We start from the raw sequence: 15,626 nt of genomic DNA on the forward strand, positions 1-15,626 counted from the left end.
CTTACAGGCGACCATAGCTTCTCCTACGTCGTTGGAAAGGGAGGGGTGAGGGGAAGGGGGGATATTCAGCTGGTTGCTATCTGCAACCTCACCGCTAGATGCCAATTCTACACACTGCACCGTTAAGTTTAATTAGATGAGGGATCAGTGAGAATACATGCTCTGATCACTGCTGTATTTTTCCTATTACATATGATCAGGGGTTAAATTGGGGGTGGACGCGGGTGGACGGCGTCCACCCACCGTTGATAAATAAATAAATAATTTTGACCGGCAGTTTTACAAATAACTATGACAATTCAGTCCATTTTTTGTAGGCTCCAGTCCATGTGTTCCCTCTAGCCAGTTACTCGCTCAACCAATCAAAAATCCAAAGAAAAAAAGACTCAGGAGGAACAGTCGTTTATATAGACAGGCACAGAAAGAAAAATATCATTGATTGTCTTGATTGTTTGGAAGCGGGCGCGGTAGGTAATTTCATTAACGTGTAATTTCATCTATGCAACATTTTAAAGAGAGATGAATAAACAGCCCCCAAGAACGCCGGCTATTATTAACGGCAACTTTGATTGCTTGAGCAAAATCAGCAGGTTGCTGGTCAGCAGCTAAGCTAGGATTGAATATTTCCCACATACATAACGTTTTATTCAGCGGCGACTGGTGAGCTGAAAATCGGTGGGGCGCACAAATTTCCTTTAAACTAATCATTGATCTCAACCTGTTTTCATTAGTAATTTTCCTTTATAATCAAGCGTGCCAACGATCGGATTAATCAAATGACAAGTAACCTAACACACAGCGTCTTCACACCGTGTTAGGGGGATTAAATCATAAATTCAATTTATCTGTTAAAAATCCGTTTTAATCACCAAGTAGCCTACACTTAAACAAGATACACCAGTCTGTTATCTACCGTGCTAGCTTTCAGAATAACCACCAAAAACAAAACCTGCACTTCAATTTTGTTTACAGTCTACGCATTGCAGATATTTGCCATGAATACGAGTGCGGAGAAAGAAGTAGGCCTACATGTATCCACAAATAATGTTGACTAAAAATGTGCACAATTTCGTACTGCAAATGAAAATAAATGTAGGCTATAAGGCCTAGGCTGCTTGCTAAAACTGCCTATTTGGGGAGAGCTGGCTATATATATGATAGTATTGAGTAGCCTATTTTGTGGATTAATTGTATTGATACTCAAGGAAAACGATTAAAACGAATTTTTCTAAATCATATTTATCATTTAATATCCCTAACACAATGTGAAGAAGCTGTGTCCCTTTCCAATTGATTAGTCATGTTTGCACGCTTGTTAATCACTGAAAATGAATTAAAACAGTTTCACATCAATGATTAGTTTAAAGGAAAGTTTTGCACCTCACCAGTTTAAGAAAGATGGATAAAGGAGAAAGAAAGTGAGGACAAGAGGAGGATGACCGATTATTTTCGTGGGTAAAAAAAATTCTCAGCATTAGTAACACTCAATAAACTTGAAATATATTATGTAAAAGCTTGCATCAATAATATACATTCTTTTTAAAACATTGTTTTCCTTAATTACAATTATGTGCACAATACATTAAAGATACAACTATTTTGAGCTGAGACATTCATTGGTTTGATGAATGTCTCATCACCCACCTTTTTTTTTTCACCCACCTCCCACCAGATCTCAGGGTCCACCCACCTCCCAAATCCCAATTTAACTCCTGCATATGATTGCATAGATTTGAAGGTCTACAGGTTTGCAGTATACTCAATTAAGTTTTATTTTTATCCATTAGGCACATTCATTTACATTACATTACAGGCATTTGGCAGACGCTCTTATCCAGAGCGACGTACAACAAAGTGTATAACCATAACCAGAACAAGTATGACGAAACCCCTAGAGAGAAGTACCGGTCCAAGTGCAGGGAACAACCGCATAGTTCAACTTGGACCCTGAAGGTTAAACTGATTAACACTAAACAACGAGAACGGCAACAACGCAATCTATGGAAAAAATACAAGCAGTAGTTAAGGTGCAGCCTGAAGAGATGAGTCTTCAGTCGTCGTTTGAAATGGGTCAGTGTCTCAGCTGTTCTGACCTCCACAGGGGGGTCATTCCACCATCGTGGGGCCAGAACAGACAGGAGACGTGTTCTGGAAGTGCAGGTGCGAAGAGCTTGAGGTGCTAGGCATCCTGAGGTAGCAGAACGGAGGGATCTGGCTGGCATGTAGGGTTTGAATATCTTGTGGAGGTATGCTGGGGCTGATCCCTTGACTGCCTGGTATGCTAGGACCAATGTTTTGAATTTGATGCGAGCTATAACAGGCAGCTAGTGGAGGGTAGTGAGCAGGGGAGTGACGTGGGAGTGTCTGGGGAGGTTGAAGACCAGACAAGCCGCAGCATTCTGAATGAGTTGCAGGGGTCTGGTAGCAGATGCCGGTAGTCCAGCCAGAAGAGAGTTGCAGTAGTCCAGGCGGGATAGAACCATTGCTTGGACCAGAAGCTGGGTTGAGTAGGTGGTGAGAAAGGGGCGGATTCTGCGGATGTTATACAGGCTTACTGCTGCGATGTTCTTGGAGAGGGACAGCCTGTTGTCCATCACCACTCCGAGATTCTTGGCACAGGGTGATGATGTCACTAAGGTGTCCCCTAGGGAAATGAAAAAGTCGAGGAGGAGAGAGGATAGAGCAGGCATAAAGATTAGCTCCGTCTTTCCCGGGTTGAGCTTCAGGTGGTGATTGTCCATCCAGCTCTGTATGTCCCTCCGGCAAGTGGAGATGCGGGCAGGAACCTGTGTGTCTGATGGGGAGAAGGAGAGAAAGAGTTGCGTGTCGTCGGCATAGGAGTGATAGGACAAGCCATGGGCAGATATTACAGGGCCAAGGGATCTGGTGTACATTTACCTCCAGAAGTGAATTAAGTAGGCCTACATTTTAAGGAATGTATGTTTTCAAACATTTATGTTCTAAAACTATATGGATTCTTTCATTGATTTGCAATTAACATGGTGTGTAATGTGTTGCCTGTTCAGAAATGTTTACTTTCTCTTTTCATTTTCTGTACCTGTCTGTAAAAGATTATTTATTCTCTGTGCTTCGTTTTAACATATCGTAGTGTACTTATTTCAAACATGCATTTCAGTCCTTTTAAAATATTTTGTTATATCATTTGTAAAAATAAAAATAAATTAAAAAAATAAAATTATTAATGATAACTCACATGGAATTCCAGAGATCTTTATGAAAATGTCCCTTAATGTTTTGCTTTTTGGGGATTTTGGGCAGAACTACTTACTTGAACATTTATGTGTTTCTGTGAGACCAAAATATAACATGGTGTTATTTTAAGAGTACTGTATGTAGAAAACTAAATATTTAAACAATGTATTTTAACTTGACAGGGTATTTTTGAATGTAAATTTTGAAGAAGCTGAAAAGGACAGTTCTTCCCCTGTTCTTCTTAAAATGCAGCTTCGATGCATAGAATCTTTATTGTTTAAAACAATATCTACAGACAGGTGCCTTCATCAGGGTAATTTTTTCAGTATATGTTCCACCAGCCAGCACCTCTGCAATTCAGGTGTGCATTCCTTTCGTTCAACAATAGAAAACACAGTTTAAACCATCTTAAATCAGCTTAGAATTCCAGCTGGTCTTAGCTTGAATCTTCTGCACGGTTGATATTAATTTTTTAGTTTTTGTATATGTTTTTATTGGCCCAGACAGTTCTTGTTGAAATGAAGGATATGTTCTATATTTTTTAACTTCTAGAAGTTTCTGGATGAACTTCCAACTTTACAATTGGGAGCTTAGAGAAAGAAAATTAAACTTCGGGTAATTCCAAAGAAAATTGCATAGTGACATTGTTTCTGTACGTATTAACAGATTAATTTTATAGCATTTATTCATGATTATGTACGCACAAGTATCAGTTTTTATATTGTGCTGATAATTCTTCACTTTTCATTTCTCTGGCAGTCCAAGCTCTTCACTCCCAAGGAGCAGAAATGCATGGTTTAGATGCAGCTGTTCAGGCCAAAGGGTAGCCATCACTCTACCTGTACTGGTTGTTGCATTAGCCAAGCTGCTTACAGATTGAAAGTGAAGCTACAACTATGAAACTGAAGTTTCAACTACTTTGCAGAACCTGATTTATTTGGCCCAAATTTAAATAAGAGGAGATTCAACAGAGGCTCAGAAATGGAAGAGGGAACATCAGCTGGTCTGCTGATGTCCTGTTTGATACAGTCACATCTTCAAACTCTGTTGTTTAAATGTAAGCTAGGTGATGAGTGACAGACCCTTTTGTCATTCTTTTCCAGCAAGTTGAAATTCTGCAAGCATTTCATAGGAATATGGATTAATTCAGTTCTGAGTAAAATATGTCAGTATTGATTTGGGAAATCCTCATTGATTTAAAAAATATATATATATGTTTTGAGTGTTCTCTGAAAAGGACACTTGGAAACAGATTGGCATGACTCACTTTATCTCTACCTGAATGCCTCATGCACACAAAATATGGAATCTGGTCATCTGCAGCATTCCGCAGTGTTGACTGATGACCCTATTTCTAGTTGCACACTTTTTGGTTTTGCCTGTGAACATGTAAGCAAAACAAGCACATCCAATCAGATTGAAAAGTAAGATAAAGATTCAGTAAGACTTGGGAAGTACCAGGGAATGTTATTTAGTAATCCAATACATTAAGCTCCTGTACAAGTTTTAGCTAGGTACCTAATTTTGAAAAATAAAAAAATAAAAAAAAAATGCAGTTTTCACTGCCCCAGGCTCTGAAATCAGCCACTCCAAATTTCACCGCACCTGAATCTTAACAACTAGTCAGGACATCACTCTGCAAGGTGGCTTCCCTATCTGCCTGTTAATCCTGTTGTGCACTCAGTGCTGCCAGATCAGGCAGGTTGGGGCTACACAGATAAGAGCAGAGCAGAGATACTGCAGAGATGGTCCTAAAGCTAGTTAGCTAGCAGAAAATGATAGGTTGAGATATTCTAGACAACCAATGTCACTATAACAAAAATGGAAGAGAAAAATCTGCCAAAATGACCAGATCTGCCTTTGCCTACAATGACTTATACTGATAAAAAAGATTTTCAAAAGCAAGAAAAGAGAGATTGATGATGAAAAGATTTAAACCAAAAAGAAATTGATCCGAGAAAGAGACAAGACTAGAGTAAACATCAGTTTGGCTTTTCAGAAATAGTGGTAGCCACTAGCTATGTAACTTAGGTACTTACAGCGTCTTCGACAAATGTTATGGATGAAATGTGCAGTAGTAAAAATAATATTTAAATATAGCTGCAAGCAGCGATACATGGGGCCCAAGCACACACAGCTAATTATGTGCCACTTAACAAGTGCCAAAATCACACTCTGGCCTTAGGGAGATACCCTATACCACTGCAATGGTTTTCATAGGTCTCACCCATGTGGTTAGGCCAAAATGGGGGACAGAGGAAATTGGCTAATAGCATTCTAAAATGGCAGCATTCCAAAATGGCGGCAATCCAAGATGGCGGCGACAAATAAGGAAAAGATATAGGTTCTAGATGAAGAAATTGATCACTACAGCAAATCTTTAATCTCCAAAAGACAACAGTAATTTTCTTGAGAATTTCTGAATTTAAAAAAGGGCTCTATAGTGCCACCATCTGTTTCAATTGGACCAATACTTTAGGTTGATGCTTTAGCTTTATTACCCCAGCCAGTTAATGCTAACTGGTACTACCTGGCCATCAATACTGCATGAAGCTCTATCATTTTTGCCAGTAACATCATGCTTATTATACACCATAGCTGTGAATTAAAACTATAGCTGTGTTCATTGTTTACATTTAGTATGATTCCATTTACATTTTGTCTTTTATATCTGTGAATCAGACATTATGTGCTTACTTTGATGTCGGACTGCTGGCGTGCCTGTGTTTGGAGGGAGGTGCTTTGGAGGGAGAGCTGAGGGGAGGGGATAGGAGGTGGTGGAAAGTTCTTTTTTTTCTCCAAAATCTTGCTCTTTTGCTCATTTCTCCAAACTTACATACTGCACCTTGAAGCAAGAATCAGTCTCTGGTGCTAGCCTGCCTGACGCACAGGCCAATGTGATACACAGCAAGTCAGTGCATCAGTCAAGTTATTGGGGTGCCCCTATGGTAGAAAACACACCAACACAGACCTTTATTGACAATTTTTTTGTGGCGTATATCTGTTCTCTTATCTGGTATGGTTTTGGAATGTCAAAATACAAAATGACCTGTTTCTGAATGTTTGTCTTAAGTAATGTAACATAAGATGACCCTTTATTTTTAACCTGCGAACATTTCCTATCCAATCTATTACTTTTATTTAGTGTTGCTCAATGGGAAATTAAATTGTTATTAACACTCTGTTGTCTTTTCAGGCCCAGTTAGGAGTGTATAATAACACGGCAGATGGATCCTTCGAACAAATCCATTAGCGAATACACAGGAAAGCCTGTAAGAACAGAAGAGAACATGCAGAAGCATCAGGCATCAGGAGAAATTTCCCTAGCAATGAAAGACGAACTGGCACTGGAGAATGGGGCAGGCAGTGAGCAGCAGGTTCAGGCCATTAATCCTGCTGTACAACCAACAACAATGAATGTAGAGTTGGAGAAAACAAAACCACCAGACCTTACTAAGGGTTTGGAAGATTGCCCGAGATCCCAGAAGAGTTCAACTTGTGGGGTTCTGGAAAATACACTTAGACAAGGTGGAACTCTAGATGAAACTTGCTCAGATTTGGTGGGAGACTTCAACATGGCACAAGAGCTTGATGAGAGTATAGTCAAAGACAGGCCACCAGAGCTAGCACCCTTCGTTAATCCCAGTGAAGTCCAGGAGGGCCATGTCATTCTGCTGAGCAGCAGCAAAGCTACCAATTCAATCGGGGAAAACAAACCAAGCAAGGACAACTTCCAATTTCAAAAAACTGCTTTAAGTGGTATGGATACATATGATGCTGACAAGGATCTAGATACAAGTGCAGTCCTGAAAAATGCTGAGGTCAGTAAAGTGGGGCTGCAGAGTTTACCTAAAGGCAAGGAAGGTCAAGACCAAAATGATCCGACTAAGTTACTCCCATCAGAACATGGTTATTCCCCTGCAGAGCAGTGGAAGGAGCAGAGACCAAGCAGCCCAGTTAGTGCAGAAATGAGACCTTCACCAATCCAGCCAAAAAGGGTAACTCCAACGGACACTGAAAGCATACAAACAACTGACGCCCAGCAATTAGTGATGGCTACGAAACGGCAAACCAATCAACTAAAAACATACCCGCCTTCAAAAAAGCAAAGAATGCAGGCTGCACAAGATGGGAGACCAGTTCATGTATACAGCAACACGCAAAAGAAACAACTGCTTTTTCTCAACCAAGGCCTGAAACCTCCTGAGATGTCAAACCCTTCTCTGGTCAGCAAAACCTTACCACATGCTGCTGGTCCAGACAGATTCAGGAGTCAATGTCTGGAATTGCAGCCTGGAATTTCAAGATCTGTTCAGGCTCATATTGTGCCCAGACTACAGAATCCACAAACGGCAGCATCAAAATCCATCAGTCCCCAATTAGAGTCCTCAGACGCAGAAGAACGAGGGGAAAAGGGGAAAATGAAAAAGTCAGAAAAAATTTTGCAAAGACAGAGGAGCAAGAGTGGTAGAAGTCTCCCCTTAGAAGAGCCTCCTTTGTTTATTCCTGATAATGCCCCAACAGTGAAGCAAGAGGAAGACTCCATTGACAGTGAGACTGTATGGGATCCTACCAAGCATTGCATTTTCTGCAAAAAGCCTCATAACTCCAGGTATATTACACAGGATTCTTATTGCTGTAGATGCATCTGTACCTTTCAACAAAGATTCAGCATACCTAATTTCTAGCATTAGTTCTACATTGTGCATTACGGTGGTAGTGCATTTTAGAAAAAATGTAAGGTACTGAATAATAAATACATTTTGTAATATGAACTGCTTTTAATATAGAAATAGGCAGGGGAAATAAAGTCAGTAGCTGCATCAACACTCAATTTCAAATGGTAAAATGAGGTCAAATTTGCCATTCGTTTAGGTTCATGGTTGGCTGTGGTCGTTGTGACGACTGGTTTCATGGGGAGTGCGTAGGTCTTGACCTGGCCAAGGCCCAGAAGATGGAGCAGGAGGACCAGGAGTATGTTTGCCTCAAGTGTTGTGCTGAGGAGGACAGGAAGTCCACTGCCCTGAGGCAGCTTCGCACAGACCCATCTAAGCTTGAGCACAACCTGGAGAGTGGCCCTTTGGCAAAACAAGAGAAGCAGAGGCAGGCAAAGCCACCCGTAACAGGAGTCAGAAGGGTAAGGGGTATGCTGTAAAGGGATGTTGTCTGTGTTTATGTTGTGATTTTGGGATTTGTACATTACTGATGTTGTAAGTAAATTATGGTGACAGGAGAACTATATTAAAATCCCCAAGTTGGGGCTGCTGGGTGCCTCATTCAGTTAAGGCACCACACCACGTTGCATGCATGAGCCTTGCAGCCTTGGTTTGAATCTGGACCACGCCAGTGCTAACTGTGGTCCATAGCTCCAGAGGGAAATATACAATTGGTGATTGTACCACTTAGAGGAGGGTGGTCCAGTCTGTTAGGCATCCATGTTTCTTATCACTCTCTAGTAATCCCCACTAGTTGATTGGGGCACTAGAGCTGTACTCTGCAGTGTGACATGAGGTAGTAGTTGACACTACGTGTTTCTTTGGAGGACCACAGATATCTACACTCTCCTGAGTTGCCTGTGCAGTTTGCACATGAACACAGCTGTGGTTGCAGTTAACTGGACACAACAAATTATGGTGGTAATTGGATACATGCAGCCCAGTGTTGGACACCACCAAAAAAACAAAATGATAAATTAACCCCTTCACACAGATGCCAAATCTGGCCAATCCTGGCTTTTTGGTAGTGTTCCTGCTTTCTATTTGCATGTTTATTTCTCAAACAGATTATTATAGACAATAAATGACAACTGAATCATGAAAGGGACATCTCAACATGTAAAACAATGGTAAAATTGTATATTTTTTCCATATTTAGTTTCAGATATTGATAATGGAACGACGTGGTATACACAATCATTCCTTGTTTATTTTGTTATTCAGTAAGCATAGAAAGTGCTACCAAAAAGCTCTTGCCAAAGTGGCTGGTAAGAGAGAAAGTTATAGGCTACTGCTGTCTACCCGCATTTGGCAGGTGGTGAGTGTTAATGTCAAGCCCTTCTGGTCAGAGAAGCATATAGGTGGGCTCGTTTTGTTCCATACAAACCAGTGGTGTAACAGCATTCTTTTGTACACAGTACTTTTGGAGTGTATGCAATGGCGAAACAAACAACAATGATAATTCCTCTGAGAATTTCTAAGTAAACAATGGACATTATGTAAATTGTACAAGTTACATAAGTATAAGTATGTACTTGTAATATGTTGTTATATAACAATGTATCCATGAATGCAATGTAGTCCATATTGTGTGCTAAAATCATAATGGCTCATACATTGGCTGTATCTGATGTGTACACAAACAGCAAAGCTGACTTTTTTTACCCATATAAATATTATGTGTAGGTTCTCATTTTGAAAATCTTTCTAATTTGTGCCTTTTCATTTGTATTCTAATCTAGGATTCGGTGGAAATGAGGCAGCAGTCGACCAAAAAATCAGAGACCAGGAGGCTGTATGATTCAGATTGTAGAAGTGGTCACACAGTGAAAACACAAAAGCCCTCAGGGGACATGCCACTGAAAACTGGTATTAGGATTAAATCTCACTGTTGTAGTGATTCACTTCATCAATCACATATGTGTATTCTAATACTGTACAGTGTTTATAAAATGTGGCAATAATGAAAATTATGACAGATTAATTTCTTATTGAAGGATGCAATTACATAAAAAAAACTTTAGGCTAATGGATAGCAAACCCTGATGTATGCTAATGTAATTTCATGATTATGACAGATAAAATGAGGGAAGAATTTACGAGCAATAATTTTTTGTGATCAGTATTGTAGATGCTATTTACACACCTGGTTAATATTGTTCTCATTATCTTCGTTAATCAGTTTAATTTGCCAACTTCCTTAGGTATGCATCAGAGGGTGGAAATGAAGACAGCAAAAGGAGCAAAGTGTCTGTCATCCTTGCCTGCAGCATTGAAAAGACCTTCAGTGGAGCAAATCAGGAGGAATGTACGTGATTCTCTGAAGGACATTCTCCTCAAAAGGTAAAGATTAGTACTTGTCTCAGACGGGAGGGTAAATTGGGACAATTCAAATGGGCGGGCATAAAAAATAACACTGGTTGCCTGAACCTTCGACCCCTGTATTGACCAACTATACACTGTTGCTTTGATTTTTAAAAAATACTATCTGTATGACATTGTTACGTCATTATTGTGAATTCAACTTCTAAGTATTCAACCATAAAATTGGTATTAGCCTTTGGAAAAAAAAACTAAAACATAGGCATAAGACCTAGAGGAGAAATGATTCATAATGTAAGAAACCAAAACTTATCATATTGAGGTCACCAACTGTAAGAAACACCACTGCAAACCAAACCGCGGAAGTATCTGAGTGGCGAATGAATGTGTGTAGTCTTACCCGGTACTAATGGAACTGGATTAATTTAATGTTATCTTGATTATCTGACTCCAAAATAGTGTTTTATCCATTCCTCTGTGTTAACAGTTATGTTAAGAGGAATGCCAGGTTAAAATGAGTGCAGTTTATTGTTCAGTGTGTTTAGTAATAATGACAGTATACAATGGCGCAAAATGTGAGAGCTGAAATGTCTATATGCATATGCCTCGGCGCAGGACACCATGTTGACAAGTCTCCCCAAACCATTCCACATTTCCCCTTATATGCCCACAAGATAAAAGACACAGTCATGACAAAACAATACAGATCAATGATCCTGCTTGCACTATCCCTGTAAGCATATCACATCAGGTTAACCTTTGTATCTGGCTGGGCGCTGACCCATCGGTATCAAGATCTTTAGTCAGCACGCCACCACCAAAGACACCAACTTGTACCCAATAGGCCTATTTCACATTTCCGGGTATGAAAACCGGATGTAGGGGTCTCTCATTTCCGGTTATCTTAACAGCCACCAAAACAATGGCAGCAACGAAGAGCAACCAGTTTTGTTGCGTTCCACTGTGTACCAATTCGAAGAAGAATTTATTTGCTCTTTCACAGCTTTCCCACAGATGTGCTCCAAAATAATAAGAAAACTTGCTAGGTAGCATGATTGTTGCAAACTAACATAAACTAACTCATTACGATAGCTAGCTAGTTAGCTACTGCTTTGTGAATCAATAAGATTACACTCGATATTAAACTTTTCTCCTCACATACATTTGGGTCAAAAAGTCTGAGTCCACTACCAACTTGTTTTTTATCATTCATTGAGAACGAACGCAGTTTCAGTCATGTCGTATTTGTTACTCAAGAATGTCATAAAATCAGTTAGCTAGCTATATTTTATGTTATGATTAGCAAATTACATTTTAGCCAGCTAGCTTGTTAGCAAGCACATATTTGGATATTCAATGTTGAAACTGCAGATGCACGTTTATTTTAGTTGTTAATTGTAATTACAAAATGTATTGACGGACATCGCGACAAGCCTACTTAAGATATATCAGCTGATTTTAAAATGTGTGGGTAGTTTTCATCAGCGATGAAAACAAACAGCTTGGTAGTAAACTGAACACCATTACACAGGCGATCTGACAAGCAATATAAATCTTAATTAGAACAACTACAGCACAAACAACATGTCACAAAATACTAACGGTAGTACAAAACTTAGTTCAGAGATATTTCACTTCGGTATAACAAGTAATTTTGTGGAGCCTAATACATTGTACTTACATAGCTCTGCCTCCCCTGCTGACCGTCAACGTTAACAGAATCGCTTTTCCTCACAGTTGTCAGGCTCCCTATTCATTCATTTTCGGGACAACCGAGAGGAACAGAGACGCTGTTAACGGACAGCAGATGTTGCTTCACGCTACGAAAACACAATGGAGTCTCCTCCAGAAAATAATTTGTTATGTCGAAGTTAAATATCTCTAATCGGCTAACTTGCTGTGGTTAGCAAGCTAGATATTTAGCTTTCTGGCGAACCAGAGCTAACGTTATACTTATCTTCATAACCGAATATAAACTTCTCTAAACTTTTATAGCCCTTGTCTAGTTTAGACCGCTTAACGTTCACTGGCAATGCTTCGACAATGCGGATAACATCGGACAGTGAACTTTGGCAGAGCTATTAGGGACTGTGAGAACACACGTCGCTGTTTAGGATCAATTTTTCGCTGTCAGAAATGGACTTGCGTCCATAGCAACGGTAACCGGAAACAAAGTATCCCTACATCCGGTTTTAGTCGCCATCTTGTGAAATAGGCCTATAACATCTGCTTTCCAGCAATACAAAACATGATTACATTGGAGAACCTTAAGTTCACATAATGCTGATCCAATCAGATGTTTTGCAACTGAGCACTGTCTCATTATCACACTTGCTGTCAGTAAACAGTCTGTTTTCTTTTAGTGGTCTGATAAGGAGCACACTTCTGTAAACCGCCTTACAATAAAAATGTCATATTCAATAATCCAACTCCAATGTATTTTTCAGTAGACTAGAGAATGAATGTGTTGTATTCAAGCTGTTTAGACTCAATAAAGTAAATGTGTTTGTCATATATGACTGAATGTGATTTCTTTTCAGGCTAAATGAGTCTGATTTAAAGGTTTCAACAGAGCGGGCTGGAAAGGTGGCTGTGAAAACGGAGAAGGAACTTTTTTCTTTTTTCCGGGATACTGACAGCAAATACAAGAGCAAGTATAGAAGTTTAATGTTCAACCTTAAGGATGTCAAAAACAATGTGAGTAAGACACCATGTCTCAAAACGTTTGTTGTGCCAAACGGGCATTGAGAGCCCTTGAATGCACTCTGGTCGGTCAGCTCTCCCATCTAAAATGGGATTTTTGAACCTCAAAATCTCCATTTCAAAGCCAGTAGTAATGCCACTTCACGGATGGACTACAATTACCATGGGCTCACAAAATACCGATTTTGGTATAGCTATATTACGCACTAGTGTTGTGGATACCCCTAAATAATTATCATAAAAATTACGACTTTTTGCACAAACATAACTCAGTTTGACCCCAACTGGTCCTGAAACAAGACCCCTCATTCTGTCGTCATATTGAGACATGCATGCTTTTTTTATTTTCATGGCTGTATGCTTAATTAAAATTTAATGAGTCATCAAAATTTGGAATTTGGACCCTGAATTGTCCATAGACTTAACACGGAGACACAATACTAACTTACAAAATCAGGCTAGCTTCTCCAAATTTGAATAGTTCCATCGTTAAGTTCTAACAGTGATTTGTGAGTGACTATCATTGAGTGACTGTATGCTCAATAGTTAGCCATGACTTTGGTTTATCAGTCAATTACATTTGTACAAATATTAAATAATGGTGTGTATATAAGCCCATATATGTACATACTGTATATTTACTTTTTAGCAGACTCTTTTATCTAGAGTAACGTACAGTATATGAATGCATATATTTTTCAAATATATGTAATCCCCTGTTCGAATACACAGTGCCTTTGCATTGTTAGCGCAATGCCGTGCCAACTGATCCAAGCCATAGGAATAGTATTATGATGATTAATACTATGTGACCTGGAGTATGTTCAAAATTAGATACATATCCTTAAGAGATCACAGCAATATACACTCTACAATATGCTCTCTAATGCGAGCTCTACCAATGAATCACATATACATAGCTTTAGCAGTTGTCTATGATCTGTGCTGGTACACGTTGATGGAGAGCAGATTGATGTTTGCGTTAAGACTGATCAATTTCATTTCATGTCTTTTGATGCTTTTGGCAAATGCATACATTTCATTTAAAACATAGTTTTTTGTGATTAATAGTACAAAAGAGTATGGTGGTTTCCTATGTATGATATCTGTCTTTAGTCAATTGTCATTTTCTTGTTTCATTAGAACATTGAACAGTAAGGTGGTTGTTGATACTGTTCAGTATGTAAATTTAAGAAAAGGATTTTATTTATTTTAACCTTACATTAATGCTCTCTATTTTGACAGTAGTAAACAAAATGTCAAATTTTCATATTTTCATTTTTTTTCCGCAGGTGTTATTCAAGCGTGTACTCAAAGGTGAAATTTCTCCAGAAAATTTAATTCATATGAGTCCTGAAGAACTAGCCTCAAAAGAGCTGGCTGCTTGGCGAAAAAGAGAAAATCGGCATGTAAGTACCATTTTTTGCATCACATTAGTAAATTCAGAATTCATTCCTGTTTTCTCTCATATGTCATATGTTGATGGATGACTCTGGCTGTGTTTGAAACAACAAACTATCTGTGACATGAAATGCATACACAGTATGTTCATTTTAAGTATGTGAAATGTGCCCAGATGTGTACTACAGCTGTGTTCAAAACTGCATACTATCCATGATTAGCATACTAAATGTGAAGTTAAATTAATAAGTAGTGTGTTTATTATGCTTAGCATGTTCATTTTGCGTATACTACATTAGCAAAAATGTCTGAGTATGCAAGCAAGATTACTCAACAATCAAGAGGAACCCCGTAAACCAGTGCTGTGAAAAAGTATTTGCCTCCTTCCTGATTTTCTCTATTATTGCAGAATTTTTCACATCTTTAGATGATTAAAATGTAATATTAGACAAAGGGAATCTGATTAAACTCAAAACATGTTTAAATGATTATATAATTTATTAAATATAAAATGTTATCAAACACCCATATCACCCATGTGAAAAAGTAAATACCCCTTTAGTTACAACAAATTAACCCAATTTAATTGATAATTAGTTTCAGCTGATTAAACACAGCCTAGCTTGATTGCAGCAGCCCTGTTGAATCTAAACCTCACTCATGGTAAACCTTACCAATGGGTGAAGTAGTCAAAGTTTCCACAAGCACACTATGCCACAATCAAAGGAAATTCCAGAAGTAATGAGGAAAAAAGTTGTTGAAATATATCAGTCTGTAAAGGATTACAGAGCCATTTCTAAGGCTTTGGGACTTCACCGGGCAACAGTGAGAACCATTATCTTCACATGGAGAACACCAGTGGTGAATATTCCCAGTATTGGCCAGCCTACCAAAATTTCAAGAAGGGTCTAGTGAGGAGGAAGTTACAAAAGTTCCCAGAAGAACATGCAAAGAACTACAGGCATTTTTAGCCTCAGCTAAGGTCAGTGTTCATGGTTCCACAATAAGAAAAAGACTGGGCAAAAAATGGGATTCATGGGAGAGTAACATAGGAGAAACCACTGCTAACCAAGAGAAACTGCTCAACCCACATTTGCAAAAAAGCACCTGGATGATCCCCAAGCCTGTCTGGATAATGTTGTATGGACAGATGAGTCAAAAGTGGAACTTTTTGAATGACACTGGTCCCAATATGTCTGGTGTTAAACAAATAAAGAATTTCACTGTAGGCACATCATACTAACAGTCGAACACGGTGGTGGTAATATGATG

The 15,626-nt window shown here is 39.0% G+C and overlaps 1 protein-coding gene across 3 annotated transcripts in view; it reads left to right on the plus strand.

Moving 5' to 3' along the window:
• Window positions 1-15,626, plus strand: part of LOC135249142 (PHD finger protein 3-like) — a 54,349-nt gene that overhangs the window by 11,217 nt on the left and 27,506 nt on the right. For all 3 annotated transcript variants that reach the window (XR_010328602.1, XM_064324449.1, XM_064324448.1), the window contains 6 exons: window positions 6,410-7,825; window positions 8,089-8,350; window positions 9,671-9,797; window positions 10,133-10,271; window positions 12,791-12,947; window positions 14,246-14,362. Coding sequence is in view for 2 of the 3 variants with exons in the window: in XM_064324449.1 (XP_064180519.1) it covers window positions 6,441-7,825; window positions 8,089-8,350; window positions 9,671-9,797; window positions 10,133-10,271; window positions 12,791-12,947; window positions 14,246-14,362 (2,187 nt within the window). In the remaining variant the exon portion in view is untranslated. The remainder of the gene's footprint in view (window positions 1-6,409; window positions 7,826-8,088; window positions 8,351-9,670; window positions 9,798-10,132; window positions 10,272-12,790; window positions 12,948-14,245; window positions 14,363-15,626) is intronic.

This window comes from Anguilla rostrata, chromosome 2 (genome assembly GCF_018555375.3).
Source record: "Anguilla rostrata isolate EN2019 chromosome 2, ASM1855537v3, whole genome shotgun sequence".
NCBI lineage: Eukaryota > Metazoa > Chordata > Actinopteri > Anguilliformes > Anguillidae > Anguilla > Anguilla rostrata.